We start from the raw sequence: 23,685 nt of genomic DNA, 5'->3' as shown, positions 1-23,685 counted from the left end.
ATGAAGTATGTTCTGCTACATTAGTGTAGGAAATTGATTGCAATTTGAATTACATAATTGTTAACTGTTACATGTTTAAGTGTCATCAGTCATTGCTAAATTGTGGTAAATTAAGTGTCCAGGTTTCTCTAGTTTTGTATGCATTGTGTTGTAAAAGGTTTGTCTTATATTTATGACTTATTTGTCACTGATTTTATGGAACAGATTGTTAAAACCTGACATGATGGAGGTATTTGATTGCTGGTTTTGCTGTTTTGAGGTTCTGGGTTTGAGCTTTATGTGTGCTGTGTGCTTTGGTTAAGTCAGAAGACATTTCCTTTTGTTTTGATGGCCTGACTCTATTATCACCTGTAACTTCCTCCAGACTGTATTTATATTGCATGGTGTGAAATTGGAAAATCTGTTCTGTGTGTGTTCTAATGGATGTGACGGTCATTAAGTATATGAGTCTTCTGACGTTGTAATCAGATGTGAATCAGTTTGTTAAATATCCATGAAGCAACATCTGCTTCACAGAGTGACCTTCTGCTAAAGAATACTTAGCATCTATTAGCAGATCGTAGTGCAGATCTGCCTTATTTGAAATGCACTAAACTAGAGTAGTCTACTGCTGTTTAGCAACTAGCTTGTAATAATTTATTGCAGTTAAATAAAGCTTAAAAAACTCCATTAAATAATTATAGGGATTATATTCATTTTGAAAACCTTTGTGTTCTACTGAAATTACCCATTTAATTTCAGGGTTGGTTTGTTAAAAAAATCTGAAGTCTAAAGGCGCATTAGGGGATCTGTCAGATGCTATTTTCTGTAGGTGTTAATAAAACCAGATTAAAAAAAAAAACTGAAACAAATTAAAACCAAAAGCAATTTTACCATCTGTTGTGTATTAATTAGAACTTGGTGCATCAAGGGTAAACTTGCTCTTACAGAATGTCACTGAATGTCTGCTAATAGAATAATATGCAAATATATTAGATGATAGGATTATATTGAATTTCTCATTCTGCTTTGGTTGTAACAAATGCCAAGATGTTGTATAACGAAGTTTAATTTTCTTTCTTTTTAGAACAACCTCCAAATAACCAAGGCCAGTCGACTCTGCAGCCTTTGCCACCTTCTCACAAGCAGCATTCAGCACAGCATCACCCATCCATCACCTCGCTTAACAGAAACTCGCTGACAAATAGGAGGAATCAGAGTCCGGCCCCGCCGGCTGCTTTGCCCGCCGAGCTGCAAACCACACCTGAGTCAGTCCAGCTGCAGGACAGCTGGGTGCTTGGCAGTAATGCGCCCCTGGAAAGCAGGTAATTACTTAGGTACTGCTACAGACTCTGGCAATGCTAAAGAAAACATTTGACTTAATGAAAGTTGACCAACAGCTAATACTGCCTCTCATTCAGCAAGCAAAACTGAACTTTTCAGTCCTGAAAAATATGTCCTTCCTCTAAATCCTCAATGACACTCTTCTCCTTTACAGTCCTATTCCAGAGTAATTAGAGTATGTTATTTTTTTCCAGACCAGCGTTTTCCTTCCTGTTCATAGTCTGTGACTTTTGCCTATTTGAAGATATTTCTTGCCTTGCCTGCTAGGAGTGTGTCAAATATGTACTGTCATACAGATCAAATGTCAAATAACATTCAGTAATAGTTTTTAACTCTTACACTTGTTACCTTTAAGGAAATACTTATGTGTAGCTAGATGTTTTTAAAGCTGCTAGGACTTGATGAGACAAAAGAACTCGGCTCCTATGTAATGATAAATTTGTTAATGATAGCTGTCTCTAGGAAAGAAGCAGCTAATATGAAGGGTGACTTTAGCTTTTTTAGATGCAGAATGATCTATTAAAAGAATTGACAGGACTTACTGGTGCAGAGCTGAATTTACCTAAAGTGATTAATTAATACTCATGTAACACTCAATCAGCACTAATTTTTTATTGAGGAAAGCCATAATATTCCAATTTAGTTATTAAACTGAGCATTTATTACTATATTGAAGTTGATAGAAATTCTTGAAAATGTTTATGAAATCCCTTCACTTTATTCTTTGAATCCCTTTAATTATGTTTTATAGCAAAGCAAAGATGATTTTGACTGATTTAAAACATACATGACCTTAAGATTCTCTTTAAAGGTGTTTTTTGTTGCCACAGATGTTTCAGGCAACTGCTCTATTAGATAGTTTGGAATGGCTATTCCTTTACTTAGTTTTCTTGGACTCTTCTGTACTGTTTATGACACATAAGCACTGTGGAACAGCATTCCACTGAGGAGGTTTCATTATCGAATTCAAACAGTTTTGTACTTTTAAGAAAGAATTTTCTAATGGAACAAATAAGTTTGTAGCGGGGAAAAAGATGTTTGATATTTTCCTGATACTAATTAATCATAAGTAGATGGGTAAGGTCTTTGATGTTTGCTTCTATTGCCATATATGGTTTTATTGTCTTTATAAAGGTATAGGATTACTTGAATGAGAATGCCACTTCCAACCTTAAGTATTTTTTGCGAAGTAAAGTCCTTTCATCTTTTAAATATTTTTGATGAAAAGCTAAGAGTATTTGAGTGTTCAAGTTTTGAACACTTGTGAATGAGGTAAAATGTAAAAATGTAATGTAAAAACTTGACAGAGCCCTACTACTGTGTTTTTTCTAATAGTCTTACTTGGTTGGAACTCTGGAGGTGTAGAACCCATCTTATTTGTCATTGATTTTTTTCCCCTTTTCATTAAGGTTCCCTACTGAGTGTGATTTTCAGGCTCAGTATCAACTGTATTATCAGCTTTGTGATAGGTCTCTTCCTTCATCCTTTTCTTGGACTAAAAAATGTTTATTTCCTCTTTAACAATGTTTTAGTGTATGGTTATTGTTGAGGGGTTTTTTTCTTCTTTTGTTTGACTTAGATCACAGCCATTTAGAGGTAGAGAATATGAATGTCAGCATATATCCACATCTTTCTAGTTCTGTAGGATCATACTGGTGATGGGTGGCATAAAAATGACATACAGTTTGCTGTCATGTATAGCTGGGCAGTGAATTGGCTGGATTTGTGTATGTGCATGTAGGAGAGAGGGATGTATTTGCAAAGCTTGGAGGAGGTTTTAGTCCCTAACATTCTGCAGTAGTAGTGAAAGTGATTTCAAAATACATATATTCCATAATATTGTATTCAGTTGTGTTTTTAATAGAATATACTGCAATATGGCTCTGTGCAAAGTGCTATTAACAAGAACTAATGTGTTTGTGTGAAGCATTGGTGTTACAGGCTAAAAAGGTGAACTGTGAGGTTACAGATGAATGATGTCCAACAGAAATTCCAATTTACATTTTTTTAAATACAAAAATACTCTTTGCTTAAATGTTTATGAGGACCTAAAACTGTAACTTGAATTAATTGAATTATGTGAATGCTTCTTTTATCTTTGATGTCGTCTTTAAATGACAATGAGATTACCAAGCAGAGGCAGAAATTGTCTTCCATCTATTTGGGCTCAGTAAAATTTTCATTAACAAAAAAGCCAAGACAGTAGAAGAATATTTCCTGTAGGTTTTCTGCAGATTGAAGGCCTTTCATTGAACATTTAATGATCTTTACTATTTGACTGTTCCCTAGCCTGCTGTAAGTTAGGTTCATGTGTAGATCAAATAGATCTGCTGGAGGAGCCAGCACTAGAAAATAGTATGAACTTCTGAAGAAATCAAAAAACTTTCCATTTTGTTCTTTGAATTACTGGTTGGACAGCCAAAGTCATGCAAATATATGACTACAAGTCTGGTGTAAAAGATGATTTAGTAATTAAATATTTATTAGTCGGTTTTTTGTTATCACTGAACTTTAAGTTTTTGTTAACTTACTAGTTTCAGTAATGATTTCTTGAGCACCAGTATCAATAGTTACATTCTCATGACTTTGAGTTCTAGTGGGACCTAAATTACTGATATTTAAAAATACATAGTAAATCACTTCTTTAAATGCTCTCTCTGTCAAATACTTGAATGTGCAGAATTTTTCTAATGCACAATCAATTATGAATGTTAGAGATGCACAGAGGAAAAGTATGTTAGAACTCATAAATTTGTAGATAAAAATAAGCTGGTAGCATCTCTTAGTGCATTTCCTGGGAAGTATTTCATTAATTTTAGTCATTGAATGTAAAAGATCCATTTGTTAGTAAGGGGAAATTCACATATTCCAGTCAAGGAATAAATCTCTGAGAATATTATGCAACTTCATTCAGAATCTGTGCTAATGAGCCATTGAATCAAAGAAGAGCTTTGCTTTTTTTTACCAGATTTGCTGCAAAAAATACCTCATTTGAAAGATGGCTACATTTTATATGATGGACTGTGAATTTTTTGTAGAAACTAGCCAAGAAACTAACATGTTATTCACAGTTTATACAGATACTGCTTAGTCTTCTCTTACCACTTAATATTAAAAGTAGAGTCTTAGGAACATTACCATATTCAACTACTTAGCTACTTATTTTACCAAGAAAGAAAGAAGGTATTGGTTGAAGAAATACTTGCTGGCTGGAAAATATTTTAGCATTTTGAAGGATTTAATTAAAGTACTGGAATACTTCAAAAATAGTATGGCCAAAATATTTCCTGGAATATATTACTTCAAAAATGTTCTGAAAACTGTTCAAAAAATGTTCAAAAATGTTCAAAGTTCATTTTAGAATGTGAAGACTCTAGAAACTCTTAAAGTGTGATGAACATACACATGTCATTATTGGGGTGGACTGCTAGTGATCCAATTGCATTAAATATTGATTAAGGTGTGGAAAGGATGTTGATAGTTTCCAGAGAAGTTTTAAATCAATTTGTGTAGACTGATTGATTGTCTGCAAAAGCATGGTGTTGCTGGAGGTTAAAGTCTGCTCAGCTATTTTACTCATTCCACCCACTAAAACAGTGCCTGGTTTAATCAAATTCAAAACTGTTCTGATCTGTAAGTCTTCTGGGTTTTCACACATGGAATTGATTGGAGATGTTACTTGTATTGGGAAGGTGCATGGTACAAAATAAAGGCAGAAACTGGTGATGGAGTTCAAGTCCTGCTCTCCTGAAGACCCTGTTTATCATCGTGTGTCACATTGCTTATCTGCAAGTTGAAGAAACAGGACTCTGCCTAGATTGCCTACATAATGAATGCATTTGAAAAATTGACATGCCATAATTATGGGATCATTATATACACACATTAGAAATTAAGTATTGTTTTCAAAGACTCAAGTCAAAAAAGTTCTGTTTTCTTCTGACATTCTCTTAGTATCGGGTTCTCACTGAGCATCTGTTTGAATCCTAAAACACCAAGCCCATATGCTAATAAGCTTTCTTTGATGTCAATAGTGTCTTACTTTAGATTTTTGCTTGATCCCTCTGGCATCTTTCCTGCTCAAATATCCCTTGCTGTCACCATAAGTACTTGGAATTTGATCATGCTGTGTATTTTGTCCCCTGGCTCTTAGGCAAGCACCAGTAGTGCAGAATTCAGTAGCATTTGCACATTATTCCTTGAGTTAATAATTCCCGTTTTCAGAGGTGCACAGTCACTGAAGTAATAATGGACCCAAGTATTTTTTCCCCATATTAATAATTCCTTGTTTTAGATAGGACAAAAGAAATATGCAGTTCTAAACAAAATAGTGACTGACTTCATTTCTCCCCCTCATTTCCTCACTATTCCCTAGGAGAACCAGAGACTGTGATGCTTCCTTTGCCTCTCCTGCTGCTGTGCATTGTAATTTGCAGAACATGAGATTCCCATTCACTCTAGTAGCCAGCCCTCTGCATATTTTTCTTGCTGACTGGCTGTGCCAGATAGGCAGCAAGAGACAGTCTTTTAATAGTCTCAGCTCAGTTTTATTACTTCATCTCTGTCCAGCCTCATCAAGTAAACAGCATCCCCCACTATGCACTGTTCAGTCTTTAAGCCTGCCTTGCCACAGGCAGCAGTCAGGAATTTTGTTCAAGGACTTGCACATAAATAAGGGATCACCAAAAGGTAATGACCACGTAAAGGTAGTCTTACAACACTGTGTCATCAGGTTGCAATCCAGCATGTAGTTCAGAGGACAGTATGGAAGGCAGATAAAAATCCCATGTTAAGTTTTGCACAAAGTTATACAAGAGCATTAGTATATTCTTTTTTGTGGGATCATCCCGTTCTTTAATTTGAAATTGCACCTCTAATTTCATTTTTTTGTATCTTTATGTATAGAGAATTAGAAAGTCAAGCAGTCCTTGCAAATGGTCATGACAACCTTATAGAGATGGATGTGTTTTCTCCAACATATCACGATAGCAGTTATGGGTATGTGACTCTTAAGTGTTTGCATGATGCTAACTATTGACACAGAAGACAAAGTGTGATTTTTTTTTTAATTATTGCAAGAGGAAAACATCTGGAACTTACTCATCCTTATGTCTGATTTTTTAAAAATTAGTCTAAATAATTTGTCATACTGACTCATAGTAGATACAAAATGGTAGACTTTGACTGCCAAATCTTGCTTGCCTTAAGACATTAAGAATGCAATTGACATTGTATTAATTCTCTGTGGCCCAATTCTGCAGGCTGTTGCAAACTATTTGCATGATTACACATTTGCCAGAGCTGATCCTTAGTTTGTAATGTATTTACTACTTGGCAAATATTTATTTTTGAAATATTATGACATATTAATATAACATAAAGAATGACCAATCAAAGAAGTTAACAAGAGTTACATACCTAATCTCTTAATAGTTTTACCAGGTAGTTTCATATTGCAACTGCTGATAAATATGTAACTGTAAATAGAGAATTCCATATAAATTAATGTTTCAATTTGTTTAAGTAAAATTTCTATTTTAGAATTGTTCCATATCTACTTAACTTTGTCAGTAATCTGTGTCTAATTTTTGAACTATGTTTTAGCATTCTTATGCCAAATCAGTGTAATTCATTTCTGATACATGCACACACAGAAAAAAAAAAAAACTCAAAAAGCAGTACCATTTCTGAATTGTTAATCATAAATTTACCTTTTTTGTTAGTTTGTTTATACTCCACTAAAAATCAGATTTTTAAGTCCAAATTCTGTTTTGCTATTGGTAACTCCTAACTTCATAAAAGGGACAATGTGCTATTTGATTAAATGAGAAGATCTGCAGTTGCCTATTAATTAATCTGTAATATATATTGACACAGTACATTGATCTGCTTCTCCAAAAAACTCTAAGGCTTCCTCTTAGCCACAAATTAAAATCATCAGCAGGAAGAGAACGGTATGTTAAATTCAATTAGTCATTATCAGCAAACTCCAAGATATTGCAGATATTTGCCAGAAAATCCCGATATGTTGTCTTCGAAGTAACAATGTCAGCATACTGTATTAAAACAGAAGAAAGCCAAATATTATTGTTCCCTGTGGAATAATTACCATACACTACTAGTTCAGATGCATAAATGCTGTAGTGGAGTTAATAGAACTGTGCCTGGTTTATGCTGTATATGTCTGTAACAGGATCAACAAATGTAAGTATTTTAGCAAATGCAGAATGTTATATGAAATTTCTGTTAGTTGAGACTAATTCAGGTAACAATACAATGAAATTTATCTTGTTTGTAATCCCTTCATTTTTAAAATTATGCTAGCAGGGATCATCTCCTGGTGTGAAAGTTGTCCAGAGATAATAATACATCAGTTCCAAAGGATAATAGATTTGAGACTACAACATGCTATCAGCATGAAGATTCAGTTTATCAATGTCACTAACATACTGTGTCACAGCTAGAATCATCATATATTTGTTTCTTTGTTTTCATGTCATGCGTGTATTACATTATGATACACAATTTCTTCATTTGTATGGCTTACAGAGAGAATATTAATCTAATGAATTTGACAATTTTAGTGTTAAGAATTATTATAGGAATAGACATTTTAAATAGAAATTCTAATGTTTCATAGACCTAGAGCTAAAGAATGGTTGTTTATAGTTTCAAGAGATGTATTCACCATGCATTAATTATCATAAGATGATTGGAAATCTCAATGTATTTTAATGGTATGTATTGTTGGCTTTATTCTTTTCTCTGGTATACAAACATATAAGTGTACCTGTTGACAAATCAGCTTAGTTTGAAGTAAGAAATTTGTTTTCCTTTTACCTAACCTGATAGTCCTATTCCCCAAGTTACCAAGGTGTCAAAATCTGAAAATATGTAAGATTCACTATCAGCAAATGACTGTATTTATATTACTTATAGATAAAGCTTGCTCATATTTTCTATTTCTACATTTTTCTATATTCTGTTTTCTATTGTCCCCTCATTTTCTGAAAATCTCGTACTTTTTCAGCATTAGAAAACTTCCTGTTGTATTTAAGTAGGAATTCTTTACGAAGAGGTTGATTTGGGATTTTTGTCATCTGTTTGGGAGAAAGTTCAGGAGGGCGGAGTTTAGAGCATGCTGTATTAAACTTAATAGTGGTAGAGGAGAAAACTGAAAGAGGCTGAGTACAAAAAGTGTAGGAATGGGTGTCCAAATGGGTAGATGGAGTAGTCCATGAGGAGGAACTGAGACTGGTTGGTTAAGCAAGGTGAGACATGGATGAAATACAAGAGGATGATAGGCTGAATATCTCTGAAAAAAACTGAGTTATTAAAAGTTTGTCCTGAACTCCTTGTGATTATTTGTGAAATTCTTTAGAATTGTATACACCTCATCACCTATAGGACTGCCTCTACATGGGGAGAAACCTTGGCTACTGGCATATGCTCTACTAGTGACAGAAGCCAGAAATAATCAAAATAAAGATAGAAAATCCATGATGGCCTATGCAGCTGAGAAAGCTTTCAGTATGATTTCTAAATTTTCTTCAAACTTTCTTAAATAAAATCGCAAGTTAACACTTCAGTAAAAAAAAAATTATAAAGCTTGCACAAAAAACTTGTAAAATTAAAACCTAACTTCTTTCTGCAGTTGCTTGGCTGCAGTTGAGCTTGTCATTACAGTAAGTGCAGATCAAGTTGAACTAGAAGGGAATTTTATTCTGGAGATTCTTTCTGTCATATTCAAACTGGTGAGGAAAAAATAAATGCCACGGCAAAACAAAGACCTGGGTGACTGTATAGTGCCTTCATTCAACATCTCTGATAATGCTGTTTGCATGTGGAGAAGAGCATCTGCAAAAAGGCATGCATGGAAATGAGTACCATAAAAGATAAAATGTCATCCTCCTCCCGGCACAAGATATAATCCTCTGCCTTTGTGAATCTGTGAATGGTGGTCTCTCAGTTCTGTGAAACTTGGCAAGTTGCATATGAGAGACTATGCATGCATAGTATTCAAGTTTTCACCAAGGAGCAATGGCTGGGAAATAGGAATGACTGTTGTGTCGTGTGCATTGTGCCAAGTTGGTCGCAGTGGCTGTAACTCAGAGGTTATGACAGTGCTGTTACTGCCGTGACAGACTCTGGCTGTGTAAGTCACTGCTTATACCATAGTAGTGCCAGCACAGAGTTCATCACAAGTTATCATAGACTCTGAATTGTGAGAGGAACACAGCTATGGACATCAATGAGTGAGCTAATGTTCACAGATCCATTATGATGGAATCTTCAGCCTGCTTGCAGCTTAAGGCAGAATCAGATCCCCTAAGTCACTGGCAGAATAATACTTCACCTCTTTAAATTCCTTCTGGTTTTATTTTCATTTAAAATGTCCAGTAGTTCAGTCAATCCAGACAAAATTTCAACCTTCTGAATTAATCTTTGAGTACACAGTGCAGCTCTGGGTCCCTCTTAAACTATTTTTCTTTTTGAAATACTGTCCATGTGCCTTTTGAGACATTTAGAGCAATTGTTCTCTTTCAACCTTATGAAGACAGCAAGGGTAGTGAAAAGATTGGAGGAGTAGCTGTGCTCTACATTCCTTTGATTTTCTGCTTGGAAAGTGTAACTTACTCAATATTTATGATAGGAATTGGCTAAGGTTAGAGTGCCTTATCTCAGAGACAACTTTTCCTGTCTCTGTCTTGGTAGGGATATGATTCCAGAAGAGAAGATAAGGAATTGTGATACAAATCGTTACTGATCACATCAGCATTGCAGGTACTCACTGCAAAATTTAGTGGCTTTCCTCTGCTCTCCCTTCCTTTGGAGAGAGGAGAGCTGTAATAGCAGGAATATTGTATCATAAATACTGGATTCAGTATAGAAAGTGCAGTAAAAGGCTGCCAAGTTCACTCCCAACCACTGCCTTCTTCAGAAGTGAACATCACCAACAATATCAAGAGCCAAGTCACTATAACATAGGTGGAAGTCTGGATCAGTACTAGTCCTCTGAGAGAGGAAGCCAGTAAGGCAACACAACTACTTGATACTTTTTCTGCAATACATAGATCTAGTTTCACTCTCATCTGGAAAGTAAGTAGTGGGACCGTTCTGAAATGAAGAGTAGCTACAACTGAGCCAGGTTTCTTTCCTTGTTCACCCAGCACGAGACATTCTTTGCATTGGACTCTTGCTCATTTCTGCAAACTGTGGCTTAGCATTGTTTGTTCCCCTTGTTTATCTTCCCAGATTGCAGCATAGCAGAGAGGAGCACAAAGAAGCGGGCTTGGCAGAGCCATCTGATTATTCTGGTTCTTTTGATCCTAGATATGCAGAAATGAACTCCTTCTCTGAGGTCCAGAACTAGCAGCCCAGATTTGAATTTGGAGAAACAAATAAGAGGATAACAGGTGCCCTCTGCATCCTGTAGCACTATATTCTTTTTTGTACCACCAAGAAGGTGGGGGTGATGAAGAGGAAGATTTACTCTAATGCACCTAAGGAGGGGAAGTTCAGGGTTTTTGTCAGCATTCAGTCATTCAAGTCATCATGTCCTGGTGACTTTCACAGTAGATTGGGACACTGTCTTCTCTGAATTCCTCTTTGAAGCTTCAGCTGCAAGTTTCTATGCCTGACTTCTCCATAATTTCTCTAGCAGCCAGCAGTGGAGCTGTAGCCTACAGGAGCCAGATGTGAAAGAACACACGAGCAGTAAGGAAGACACTTTAGCCCTAGCAGGACTTTTGTTCTTTCTTAGATGTCAGTGTTCAGTTTGCAAAGAAGGCAGGTCCTTGGTGTAAACCCAGCCAAATTGAAGCAAGTGTTGCCATATGTAAAGTGCTTTTCTGAAACATTTGAATAATCTGGTGGAAGAGGCTTATCTCAATTTCTCACAGATATTTCCTCTGTTTTTACATATGGATAATAGCTTTCTTCTGTTACTTTCTTCCACCAAACTTTGATCACCATTTCATCTGCTGTGATCTTGAAGCTTTTTCCAGGATTGTGATAGCATTAATAATGACTCCAAGGAAGGAGAAATTCACTTCTATTTCTCCCTAAGAAAATGTTTGATTGCAATTCTGCCCAGAAAATAAACTAAGACAAATTCACAGCATAACACAGTTTCTATGCTGGCTTGGAGTTATGTTAAATGCAGCCATATGGTTCTGTGGAAGTCAGTCATAAGCCTGTGCTAAGGGCAAACACCAGCAGCTACAAGGTTTCATCTCAGAAGAATGTTAAAAGAGGATGAAGACAGGCATAAAGTGTTCACAGAGAAACAAAAATCCAATTCCTGCTAGAGCCTGCTGGGAAAGCTTATCTCATGCATCAATGAACCAGAGTTCACATTAAACATAGCCAGTAATTTCTGTTATCTTTTACATCTTTCCTATAATATCAGTCGGCAGAGATTAATCTTTTCTTTCTATCTGTTTCCTCAACTCCCTGAAAGGAATCATATTTATTGATGTGATTTGTCCATTAGTGAATCAGGCAGAGCTCTCTAATGTCAGATGGCAGATGAGGGTCATGGTCTCTCTCAGAGAACCCAGTTCAATCCGGCATGAATAGGGTCTGTCAGCAGAGAGAGGGCACACCAGTCAGTAGGTGCAGTACTGTGATTGATCACAATCCTGGACCACTGTCTTTTACACATTAATGGTTTTCTCTTCTGACAGGTTATGTATGTCATAGGGGTTTTTTGAACAAACAAAAAAGCATGATAACCCACTCCCAGGAGGGAAAAATTCAACTGGTTTGCATTCAAGAAAGTTAGGGAGAGACAAAAACAGAATCTTAAATGAGAGAAGTTGGAGCAAACTAAAATAGCTGCAGCTGGATTTATCCCTCCTCTCTTCAACCTTCTTAAGATTAATTGATCTCTTTGTATGGAAATGGAAAATAAACTGCTAGGTCTTTGCACAGAGATGGATGTGCACTATCTCTGCATGTTTTAGTGATAATATATTTGAGGTTGAGCTCCCAAACCTTAGAAGTGTGTTCTGCCCTAAAGTCTGTTCTGCCCATTTGAAACATCAGAAAAATAAAAAGATAAAGTTTCAGCTACCCTTATGTCTTATTTGCTTACATTGGCCTCATGTTGCTGCCAAACTTTTGTAGAAGGTTCCATTATGTTTTTGAAAAGCAGAGTTATTGGTTACTTCTGTCTCCAGATAGGTGCATTATGAATTAGGACCATTTGGGAGGGAAAATCTGGTGGTTTATTTTTAGTTCAGGTGAGCAATCATCACAGTTTTGTTCATTGCAAAACAGAATAGTTAACAGTTTTTATTCCTAGGAATTCAACAATACCATTATATTAAATGTCAAACCCGAGTCATTAGGAGTACTATTGAATTCTAAGCAGAGGACTTGGGTCCTGATACAGAAGTATGTCACCAAAACAAAAACACACTAAAATTTTCATTTCTATCAACTTGAATTCACTCAAAATGGATTTGATAGAAGTTTTTTCCACCTCTGGAGCCTTAGGAGAACACAAGTGATGTGTTTCTAATTCTGAGTGTTTTATGTCTAGCTGTTACTCTTGTACCTTGGAGTGAATCCAGGCTAACAGATCGAGGACCTTAACAGAATACATAAGATATTTTAGCTGGGCTTGCTTAAAAATGTGTTCATTCATGTAATAATGTCCACAGATTCAACACACCTTAGAGGCAAATAGATGATTTTTAATAGAGTTAGATACTGGAAGATTTGAGTTGGTTTGGGGAGAAGATTAACCTGTGCTCCACAATGTGAAAATTGGTGTGCTCATTTCATAAAATATTTAATTTGTGATTACAGAAGAAAGAATGGTATTGCCTTAGCTGGAAGAGTACAGTAAAGTACAGTGATCTGATGATTTGAGTGATTTTTACAGTGTTTTGAATCAACAGTGGTCTCCTCTACTGGTGATTGCTATTGTGTCCAGAGTTTTTCTCAAATTGCAAGGGCAACAGATGAATCAAATAAAACAGATAAGTGGACTTTTTTGCTTACATGAAATAAGTTTTTAGAGTCCCAGATATATTTAAATATGTGTGGATATTTTGATACCTAGAGGTAAAAGAAAGAAATGAAAAAAATGTTAAGGATAGTTTTTCTTCCCTCTTTCACCTCTCTTCAAGTCACTTTCTATTCTGTCAACTTCAAAATGTCAGTTTTGATTTATTCTGCAGTGAAACAACAGGTATCTGAAAATAGCTTTCCTCATCTCCACAGTTGCCTTTGCCTGACCCATAAAAAGCCTGAATTTTGCTTTTTTGCTTTAGGCAATTAGTTCTTAATGCTTTTGTGTGTTTTACTGTAAAAATAAAGTAAATCAAACAGTAGTATTATAAAAACTTGTCTTTGTGTACTGCGGGGCAAACAGTACATACTCATTATACAAGAACAAGGAAATAATCAGTTGAATTTAAATTGAAATTGATAGAAGAAAATACATTTTGATATAGTGCGTGTTTAGCCTGCAGGACAAAATGCCACAAGACATCAGTGAGAGCATGAGTTTTGGACTGTTTAGAGAAAGAGCAAGCTGTTAGTGAATAAATAGACTGGAAGGCATTCATTCCCTCCCTACTGGCCACTTTCAGACAGGGTATTGTTCTTTATGGTCTGCCCTACTACAGGAATTCCTGTTCCTGCTTCTTTGGTTACAGTTTTATACAGCTTTTGTAACTGTTCACTGTCAAATAAGTTATCTCTTTTGCCACCATTTTTGGAATAAACTAACTTTCTCATTGTTCTGCATATGCTTTCAGGAATTTTACCCCTTAGACTGCTTTTTAGACAGACACCTCCATCAGAAGTACAGGCCAGAGATCATTTCTAATATTGGATGCCTTTTGTAGTGCAGTCTTCTGGGTATTAAAGCTGTTCTTCCTCAGTTGTCTTCTAGTGGTAGGCTGTAATGATCTGAAGAGTGATCTGTATCACTAACTGGATCATCATGAAACTGACCAAACATTGCATTTAGGACAGTGTAGGAGACAGGGCTGCAAGAAAACTTATAGTGCAATAGCACTGGAACATTTTGTAACTGGTAAGAATGGAATCTCTCTATTCAGAAACATAACCAAATTAATAGATTTATTCTCCTCCATATTTTTCAGATGCTGTTATTGTACAATGATACACAAGATACAAAGATTTAGGATGAAATAATTTAGGGTTTTTAAACACATATATTCTAAATACAGTTTTATTCTGGATCAGTGGTATTATAGCTCTTAAGATGAGAAGTGTTTAGTTCTTGTATGCATAAGGCCTAACAATATTTACCTTTATTCTGTGATAGTAGATGTCAACTAAATAATAATGTTGCACAAAATAACAATAGCTGCCATTCAGTCTCACTGGCATGGTGATAAAATGTGATGCACATTCTGATGTACTTTGAGAAGTTCCGTACAATTTTGCTGGGCCTTATTCACAGTTCCATATTTATATGAGTTTTGTGAAACTCCTGTGTGACTTTTAATACGGTGTGACATACTCGCCATGTGATTCAGGACTCTATTGTTAGGGCTGCACTGTATGAAATAATTTAAAACAGAATTAAAATGCTGCCAAAAAAGTTTTTTAAATGATAAGGTAGGCTTCTTTACATCTTCCAAGTATTGCAAAGCATTCTAAATATATATGATGTCCAAAATCAGAGAAATAATTCTTTAGCAAGGTGAAGCAGTTTCAGCATAAGCTAAAAAAGTAACGTATCTAATGTAAAACTTATATTAGGAATGTTAAAATTATGCAATAACTCTTTTCAAATTGAGACCTATTTGTAAAGGAATGTGTAATATTCCTTTTTTCTTGGTGATAGTTTATTTATATAATTTATTTATATAATATCTCAGCTTCTGGAGTCAAGGGCTTTCCAGACGCATTTATATAATATTGCATTCATTGATGCATAGTATCCATTTTCTTCTAAACTGCGGTCAAAAGTTCTCGTCATAGATCCTTTTGTGAAGAAAGTTATTCTAAATCACATCTCTGTTGCTGGACACCTGGCTATCTTATATCAAAAGTACTTCAGCTTCTGGGCTGAGTCTTACTGTCCTTGAATATTTTGATAGTCTATCTCCATTTCTGTAAAGACACAGTTTCAGTAACTTAATCTTTCTGCCAACCTCATGGACTGTTTTTATCACTTCTTTTCTCCTTTCTGTTTTTCTATTTACTGAATTTGGTAGAGAGTGCTTCAGTTTTATTTTCCACAGAGGAAGTGGCAGCACAAAGAAAATCTAATTTGCTGTGAACCCTCTCCCCCCCACCAGTGTGAGAAGGAAGAAACCATCTGCATGTCAGCCAGTGTACACCAGTGCTTGGTGCTCAGAGTACAGAGTAAAATTTAAAACATTATTATTTTACTTTTATTCACATGCTTCTGTTTTCTGAGCTGACACCTTTGGGGTTTTTGGTGCTGTATTTCTGTCTTTTCTTAAAGGCAAAAGCTTTAGTAAAATGCCTACCATTTGTGAAATAAGAGTACTTCCAAGCTGTCTTTGCATCCGAAGATTAGTTTAAGTTGGCAGAAATATATATTGAATAAATGTAAAAGTAGAATATTATTTGCCTTAAAAGTTGAATTGAATTATTTAATAATACAGAACTGGTTTGTCTTGTAAAATATCAGCATGATTCACTGGAGTTTTGTACTCCGTAGCTTAATAAAATATTTAAAGTGCTGCTTACGTGAAGATCTAGCAAGTGCATGTTATGTGATCAATTTTGAAGGGAAGATACGCTATTGCAAATGCTATAAGCTCCCTATGAGATGAAATATAGTGTAATTTCCTGTCAGTACCTGGTCAAGTAGTGCAAACAGTTTAGGCTTTAGAAATTAGCTATTTGAGTTCCATAGTTTGAAAAGACAAGGTAGATAGATACATAGATAATTAAAATCATTTGTGGATGGATTATATTTCAAGAGCATAAGAATTTCAGCATTATCTGGAAGCAGCCTGGATTTGTTGTCAGATACCATATCCTTCTAAGAGCCTCGTAGGAACAGTTTGGCATGGCTCAATGAGGCAGACAAGATGTGCAAGTCTGATAGCATTACACTTTAAATACTTATCACTCGGAGTTAATGTAGCAGAAGAGTCTCTGACAACTTTGTTAGTAACTCCACTCATTAGAAATAGAGAGATCCAAACAAATTTTCTTAACCCACATGAAGATGCCAGACTGACTTTTCTGTCATTATTTTTCCCTCAGCATTCAGCCACACGGTGCAACCACTCTGGCATTGTATTCATGGGATTCAGAGTAAAGGAGAGTAGTTTAAAGTGAATAGCTGAGCCGTGTGCTGCCTAAGACAACACATTCCTGAATTCCTACTGCTGAATTCCCACAGCATGCTCCTGGAGTAACTGGCTGATCATGCCATGGGCAGGTGCACTTTTCACTGGGTAGAAAAGTGCAGGTTAGAAATGGCCAGGTCGAGAGGGTGGTGAGTGGAGTTACATCCAGCTGCTGGCCAGTCAAAAGTGGTGTTCCCAATGGCTCCGTATTGGAACCAGTCCTGTTTAATTTCACAGAATCACAGAATAAGCAGAGTTGGAAGGGACCCACCAAGATCATGGAGTTCAACTCCTGGCACTGCACAGGACCATCCTCAAGAGTCTCACCATGTGCCCAAAAGTGACATTGTGTCAGGTTTGGTGCTGTGACCTCTTCCCTGGGGAGCTGTTCCAGTGCCCAAACACCCTCCGGGTGAAGAACCTTTTTCTAATATCCAATCTAAACCTCCCCTGGCACAGCTTCAGCCCATTCCTTGGGCCCTGTCACTGATCACCACAGGGAAGAGATCAGTGCCTGCCCCTCCTCTTCACCTCATGAGGAAGCTGAGACCACACTGAGGTGTCCCCTGTCTCCTCCAGGCTGAACAGACCAAGTGACCTCAGCTGCTCCTCATACAGCTTCCCCTCAAAAGCCTTCACCATCCTCATGGCCCTTCTTTGGACACTCTCTAATAGCTTTATAACCTTCTTACATTGTGGTACCCAAAACTGCTCACAGTATTCAAGGTGAGGCCCCAGCTCAGTGCAAAGCAAAGCAAGATAATCATCTCTCTTGCCCAGCTGGTGACATTTTGTTTGTTATCAACGATTTATTTATTAATGGGGAGATCGAGTGCACCCTCAGCAAGTTCACAAAGACACCAGGCTGTATGGGAGTGTTGATCTGCTGGAGAGTAGAAGGCTCCACCAAGGGATCTGGACTGGCTGGACCGATGGGCCAAGGCCTATTCTATAAGGCTAAATAAGGCTAGGTGTTGGGTCCTGCACTTAGGTCACAAAAACCTCCTGCAGCACTACAGGCTGGGGGAAGAGTGGCTGGAAAGCTGTCTTGCAGAAAAGCCCTGGAAGTGCTTATTGACAGCAGCTGAACATGATCCAGCAATGCCCAGGTGGCCAAGAAGGCCAGTGGCTTCCTGGCCTGTATCAAAAATAGTGTGGCAGCAGGACCAGGAAAGGATCTTGCCTCTGTACTCAGCACTGGTGAGGCCACACCTCAAGTGCTGTGTCCGGTTCTGGGCCTCTGGATCAGGAAGGACATTGGGGTACTGGAGCAGCTCCAGAGAAGGGCAGTGGAGCTGGGGAAGGGTCTGGAGCACAAGCCTTATGAGGAGCAGCTGAAGGAGCTGGAGGTGTTTAGCCTGGAGGTAAGGTGGCTTGTGGCTTACCACTCTGTAACCACCTGAAAGGAGCTTGTAGCCAGGTGGGGGCTGGTCTCTTTTCACAAATATCAAGCCATAGGACAAGAAGAAATGGCTTGAAGTTGCACTAGGGGTGGTTTAGATTGGATATTACAAAAAATTTCTTCCTTGAAAGGATTGCCAAGCATCAGAACAGTCTGCCCAGGGAAGTGGTTGAGTCATAATCCCTCCAGGTATTCAGAAAAGGTGTTGATGTGGCATTTAGGGACATGTTTTAGTGGTGGACTTGGCAGTGCTGAGTTAACAGTTGAACTCGGTGATCTTAAAGGTCATTTCCAACCCACATTTTTCTAAGATTCACATATAAAAGTTACCATTTTCTTTCATTACCCCGATGCCTGTGGTGGACTGCAAGAGTTATGACAGTTCACACCATCACTGTCATCTCTCGAATTTATCTACGGGATTAACTCCTCAAAGGCTTTGAGAATATGGATTACAGTCGCTAGTGGTCTGCAGTCTACTGAAGCCAGCATCAATTCTCACTTTCTCAGAGAAAATTTAAAAAAGGAAAATATCAGTGGCAGACTGTTTTATTGCGCTATTTTCTTATAACTTAAAGTATATTTGGGTTCTACTCAAATGCTCATATAATAACAACTTCCATTTTTAATCTGTTGAATCTAAGAGCAGGAGAAGAAGGATGTGAAAATTGCAGGCTGGTCAGGCAGCTTCTTATTTTTAACAGGAAGCTGATGTATAGGAGGAGCATTGTTGTATCTACTCTATGGCTTTCCTTCTGTCCCCCAAAACATGTGCAAAACTTATGCATTGCATATGGGAAGGGAAACGGCTACCTTTGTGTTTGGTGGGTTTTTTGGGATCTGTTTGTGAAATATACCTGGACATAGCATTTACCATATATAGCCAGGAATGAAAGAGTAATCAAAGTCAAGCGGATAAGACACTTATCAGAACTTAATGAATTTACATGTTTCTGTGAATCTGTACAATCAAAGTAATGCTATTGTAAACATCTTTATATAGGGCTAGTTATTATTTTGGTGTTTGCTACATTGAAAATGTCACAACTTTCCATAAAGTACCTTCTTGGACAGGATTTAAGCTACAAGGGCTTTGTCTTTTGAGATTGTTGATTATACTGTGAGCTCAGAAGCCAAAAAAATTCAGCATGTGCTATTGTGCATCAGTAGATCTAGTGCATAGCCTTCTGTTATTGCTGCCATAAAACTTAATATTGTTCAGAATGAAGTAGCCTATGTAAAATATTTCATGGAGTCATGTTTGTAATGCAAATATTTTTAAGTAAAGAGTCTATGCCAAAATGTTCTAATTCATCCATTAACCTCCCATAGCAAAATCACCTGTAAACAACAAATCTTGTTTATCAACTGCTGGTATTGTTCTCTGGCTGCAGTGGGGCAAATTAATTTCTAGTGTCTCTACAGTGTAAACTGCTCCATTACTATGCAAGAACCCAAGTTTGTGTCCCAGAGAATCAAAGTCCCATCAGCTCAGAAGCAGTTCACAGTGCCACGTGGTGTAACTAGAAAGGCTTTTCCTTTGCACAGCTGGCTCAGTTGGTGCTGGATCCTCTGAGCTGTGTTGCATAAGTGACAGGCAGGAGGCAAATAGAGCGTAGGCATGCACTTACCTTCAGGAGGACCTGGGCATCAGCAATTCATGAGTCATAGCAATTCTTAGCTGTGACAAAGCCCAAACACCTTTCTGGTTCTGTTTAGTTGTGCATTGGTTAAGTTCAAGGTCTCCACAGTATGCGTTCTTACCATTTTTTCTGATATAATGTATTCATTTTTCTGAGCTTAATTCGCTTAGGGCAAGCTGTATGCTACAGAGTTGCCAACATAACAAATTGGTGGGGAACCTCTGGTGCAAAGACCTTTCTTTGGATGCGGATTTGTTATTGTTCATAGAGTTGTGCATATGCATCTGGAGAAAAACTCCAGGTAGAATGTGCCATGTTTTGAGGCTCTTTCAAAGTAATTATGATTGCATGAACTGATATTAAAAGATTCTACCATATAGAAGGTCAGGGAGTAATATTTCCTTTGGAGATTTTAATTGAAAAAACAAACTGGTAACTCACAATGTGTCTTAACGTTGACTTTGCTTTTCATATCTGTTGCTGGTTTTTGGTCTTCTTGAACACTTAGGAAATATATTTCTTTAGAGTACTTCTCCTAGTCTGTAACTATCTGCTTGTATCCATAATCAGATCTTTTTAGGGTAGGAATATATGCAAGTAGATGTGAATCAGTGAACTGAGTACTTATGACCTAAAAAAAATATTTAACTGACTATTTTTGGAAAAGTTGCCAAAAGTTTGTAACTGAGAGATTGCTGTTTTCTTTGTACTTAACCTAGGAAAGCTGTGATAAGTAGTGTGGGCTGCAGTCACATTGCTCATTATTGACTTTTTAATGGAGTTCCCTGTAGTCTGTTGCAGAAGCCAACACAAATAAAGAGCAGCAGAAAGCCTATCCCTACTTGTTGGATAAACTATGAGAGACTTCCTCTCTGTTACACTGTATTTTGGGTAGTTCTGTTTTCTGTCTGGATACCAGTGTATTATTAATGTTTGGGGGAGTTTGGTCTTTACTTAAAGGGAAAGTGTCTTTTTACATGTGAGTGTCCTGACAAGTTATTGCTTCTGTGACCCTTTGTAGCTTGAATGTTGTTAGCTATTTGAAAAATAGACAACATCAAACAAAAGAATTATGATTGCCTGTCCTCTAGCTTTATTTACTTTTGTAATTTACCATATGCTCTTTCTTTCACAGGCATTTCCTATTCAAAACAGGAACAGGGACCACACCACTGTTCAGTACTGCAACGCCAGGGTACACAATGGCATCCGGCTCTGTTTATTCCCCTCCTACTCGGCCACTACCTAGGAACACTCTATCCAGAAGTGCTTTTAAATTCAAGAAGTCTTCGAAGTACTGTAGCTGGAAATGTACTGCACTCTGTGCTGTAGGGGTCTCAGTGCTGCTGGCAATACTGCTGTCCTACTTTATAGGTGAGTCCCATTTTTTATAATTGTCATTGTGAACAGTAGTGTCTGATGGATTGTATATGGACTGTGACATACTAACCTTTAACTAGTAAAGGCTTTGGTAACACTAAAAGCCACATAGATTTCATGAAAACTCACAATTGTTTAGAGAAATTAGAAAATTTGAATATTTTGCAAGCATTATGTAGCTTGATGGTCAGTGAAGAAGTATTTGGATTACAGTTAAATTATGTGGGGTCAAGTTCTTATAAAAATATGTGTAAAATATAGGCTGTAAAAATTCTATGATGTGAACATAACTTGTGGAATATCTTTGGAACTCTTCCTCTCATTTTGCTGAACTATTGCTAATACAATCTTTAGGAATGCCAACTATCACTTATTTCATCATTACATACATGTCTATTTGTGTATAGAGCTGAAGCAGTCTAATACAGATGTTTTATTGTGAAATAGGGAAAATAATTGTCCAAAAGGACAACATGCAGTGAAAATGCAGACTTCTTCCTCTCTTATGGGTTGTTTATTTCTAATTATTGTCACTTTTCCCTATTATTTTGTTAAATACCATTTTCCAAATTTTATTTTAAAATATTTCCTTCATTTCTTCATCTCCTTTATTGTTTTCATAAATGCTCACTGTAAATATTATATAATTTTGAGTTTTAGGCATTTAATGGGAACAGTGCTTGGCTATGAGAAAATGTCCTTGACATTAATAAGGGAACAGAACAGGATCGTTTTGCACTCCTATCTTCCTTTGCATCTTTGTCCAGATTACAGATGTTTTCATCTCTGAGTCCATAAATGGTCTTCAAAGACTTTCTTTTAACTGACTTGTTAATTAGAAGTTTAGGTCAACACAGTTATGGGAATATAAGTATAAGGGTCTGTTTTTTGTTATTGGCTGCACACAAGTTTAGAGTCTTGAGGAAAGGAGGAAAAGAAACAGAAAGAATAGAGTCAACCTCTCTTTCCTTCCCTTTTGTTAAAATCAGGGTTAATTTATAATAGAGAGTAGAAGGCCTTAAGTTCCTTAAATCTTCATCATCGTTGTTCAAACAATCTTGCTGCATTTCAATGCAAGACACAGCATAAACTCTATAGAGCCTTTGAAGTAGTTCTTACTGAGTTGAAACTCTTGTGAACAATGAAGAAACTGGGTTGCTGAGTAGCTGGAAAAATTCCCCTCTGACCCAGCAAAGCTGAGCCCCCTGAGCACCCTTTCTACCTCAGCTGCCAGCCGCAAAGAGCAAAAGACATACATGCAAATGTGGGCCTTTCCACTGCCCTTCAGCCTCCTTCAGTCATTGGATTTGTGGTTATTTTGTCTCAGTGTGCAAGGAGTTTAAAGGTGTGGTTTAGAGTTTTGACACAAAATCTTTTTTTAAGTGGGACTGAAATAATCCCACTTACAGAATTCTATAATATTGCCTCATAAATTATCAGAAATAAACATCTGCTACTAAATAAATGCATAAATATGAAAGAAAGAATTCAGCATGAAGTATCACTGTCAGAAGCCGGGAAAAACAACCATGCATATGGTAAAACACTGGAGACCTGATTGTGAGCTGAGCTCTACACTTTGCTAGCCCCAAAGAGCCAGATTACTCATGAATCTGAGGGGCATGGGAAGATAGCTGTAGCGGATTATTTGTCCCACAGGCACATTAGGAAATATAAGCATGTCTAATGCGCCTCTATTCCTGTATTCGAGAAAAAGAACTGAGCTTTCCAGTGAGCAAGAGCTGAAAGCTCCACACATCATTTATTCACATACCCTGTAAAAAAAAGATGGCTGTACAACATTTCATTTCATGGGTGCACGCCAGCTTACATCCTAGCTGAAATAAACAATGCACAACATTCCTCAGCCACAGCCTTCCCCTGCCCACAGTCAATAGGGAACTCAATGCCTACTGGTGATATTACACATATTTCAGCTAACTCAGCAATCTAAATGTAAAATTCAGCACTCAGAGATGCTCTCTAGAGAACTTTGTGTCCATAAAATCACGAATGGATTGCACTCAGTCATATATGTGGTTTTCCCATCTCTGCAGATGTAATATCAGAAATATTCCCCATTTAATAGGCCATCCAAGTATAAATCAGTAGAAATCATTAACATAAGATGGAAGCACTCCTTCAGCTTGGTTAATTATTTCACAGAATGGTTTGGGACAGATATTTAAAATCATTTAGTTCCAAAACCCCTGCCATGGACAGGGACACTTCGTGCTAGATTGCTAGGTTGCTCAAAGCACCATCCAACCTGACCTTGAATACATCCAGGGATGGGGCATCCACAACTTCTCTGGGTAACCTGTTCTGTTGTCTGACCACCTCACAGCAAAGAATTTCTTCCTAATATCTAATCTAAACCTGTCCTGTTTCAGTTAGAGCAATTCCCTTTTCTCCCATCTTTGTGAGAAGTCCCTCTCCAGGTCTCTTTCAGGTCCCCTTTAGGTAATAGAAGGCTGCAGTAAGGTCTTCCCAGAGCCTTCCCTTCTTCAGGCTGAACAGCCCCAATTCCCTTTTAGTCTATCTTCAGAGGAGACATGTTTAATAACATAGGTGTGAAAGGGAAATGACTGAGTAGGAAATGGGTGATAGCATAAAA

The 23,685-nt window shown here is 37.2% G+C and overlaps 1 protein-coding gene across 26 annotated transcripts in view; it reads left to right on the top strand.

The window, feature by feature from the left end:
- Positions 1 to 23,685, top strand: part of TENM3 (teneurin transmembrane protein 3) — a 1,293,899-nt gene that overhangs the window by 1,154,254 nt on the left and 115,960 nt on the right. For 17 of the 26 annotated variants that reach the window (XM_088163549.1, XM_088163548.1, XM_088163550.1 and 14 more), the window contains 3 exons: positions 1,067 to 1,304; positions 6,229 to 6,321; positions 20,824 to 21,062. In XM_088163549.1, the coding sequence (XP_088019675.1) occupies positions 1,067 to 1,304; positions 6,229 to 6,321; positions 20,824 to 21,062 (570 nt within the window). The remainder of the gene's footprint in view (positions 1 to 1,066; positions 1,305 to 6,228; positions 6,322 to 20,823; positions 21,063 to 23,685) is intronic. The other 9 variants (XM_088163567.1, XM_088163566.1, XM_088163565.1 and 6 more) reach the window with 1 other exon arrangement.

The sequence above is a fragment of the Sturnus vulgaris genome, chromosome 4 (genome assembly GCF_052056855.1).
Source record: "Sturnus vulgaris isolate bStuVul1 chromosome 4, bStuVul1.hap1, whole genome shotgun sequence".
Taxonomy (NCBI): Eukaryota; Metazoa; Chordata; class Aves; order Passeriformes; family Sturnidae; genus Sturnus; species Sturnus vulgaris.
Note: the sequence above shows the minus strand (reverse complement) of the source record. Positions and strands in the feature narration are given on the sequence as shown.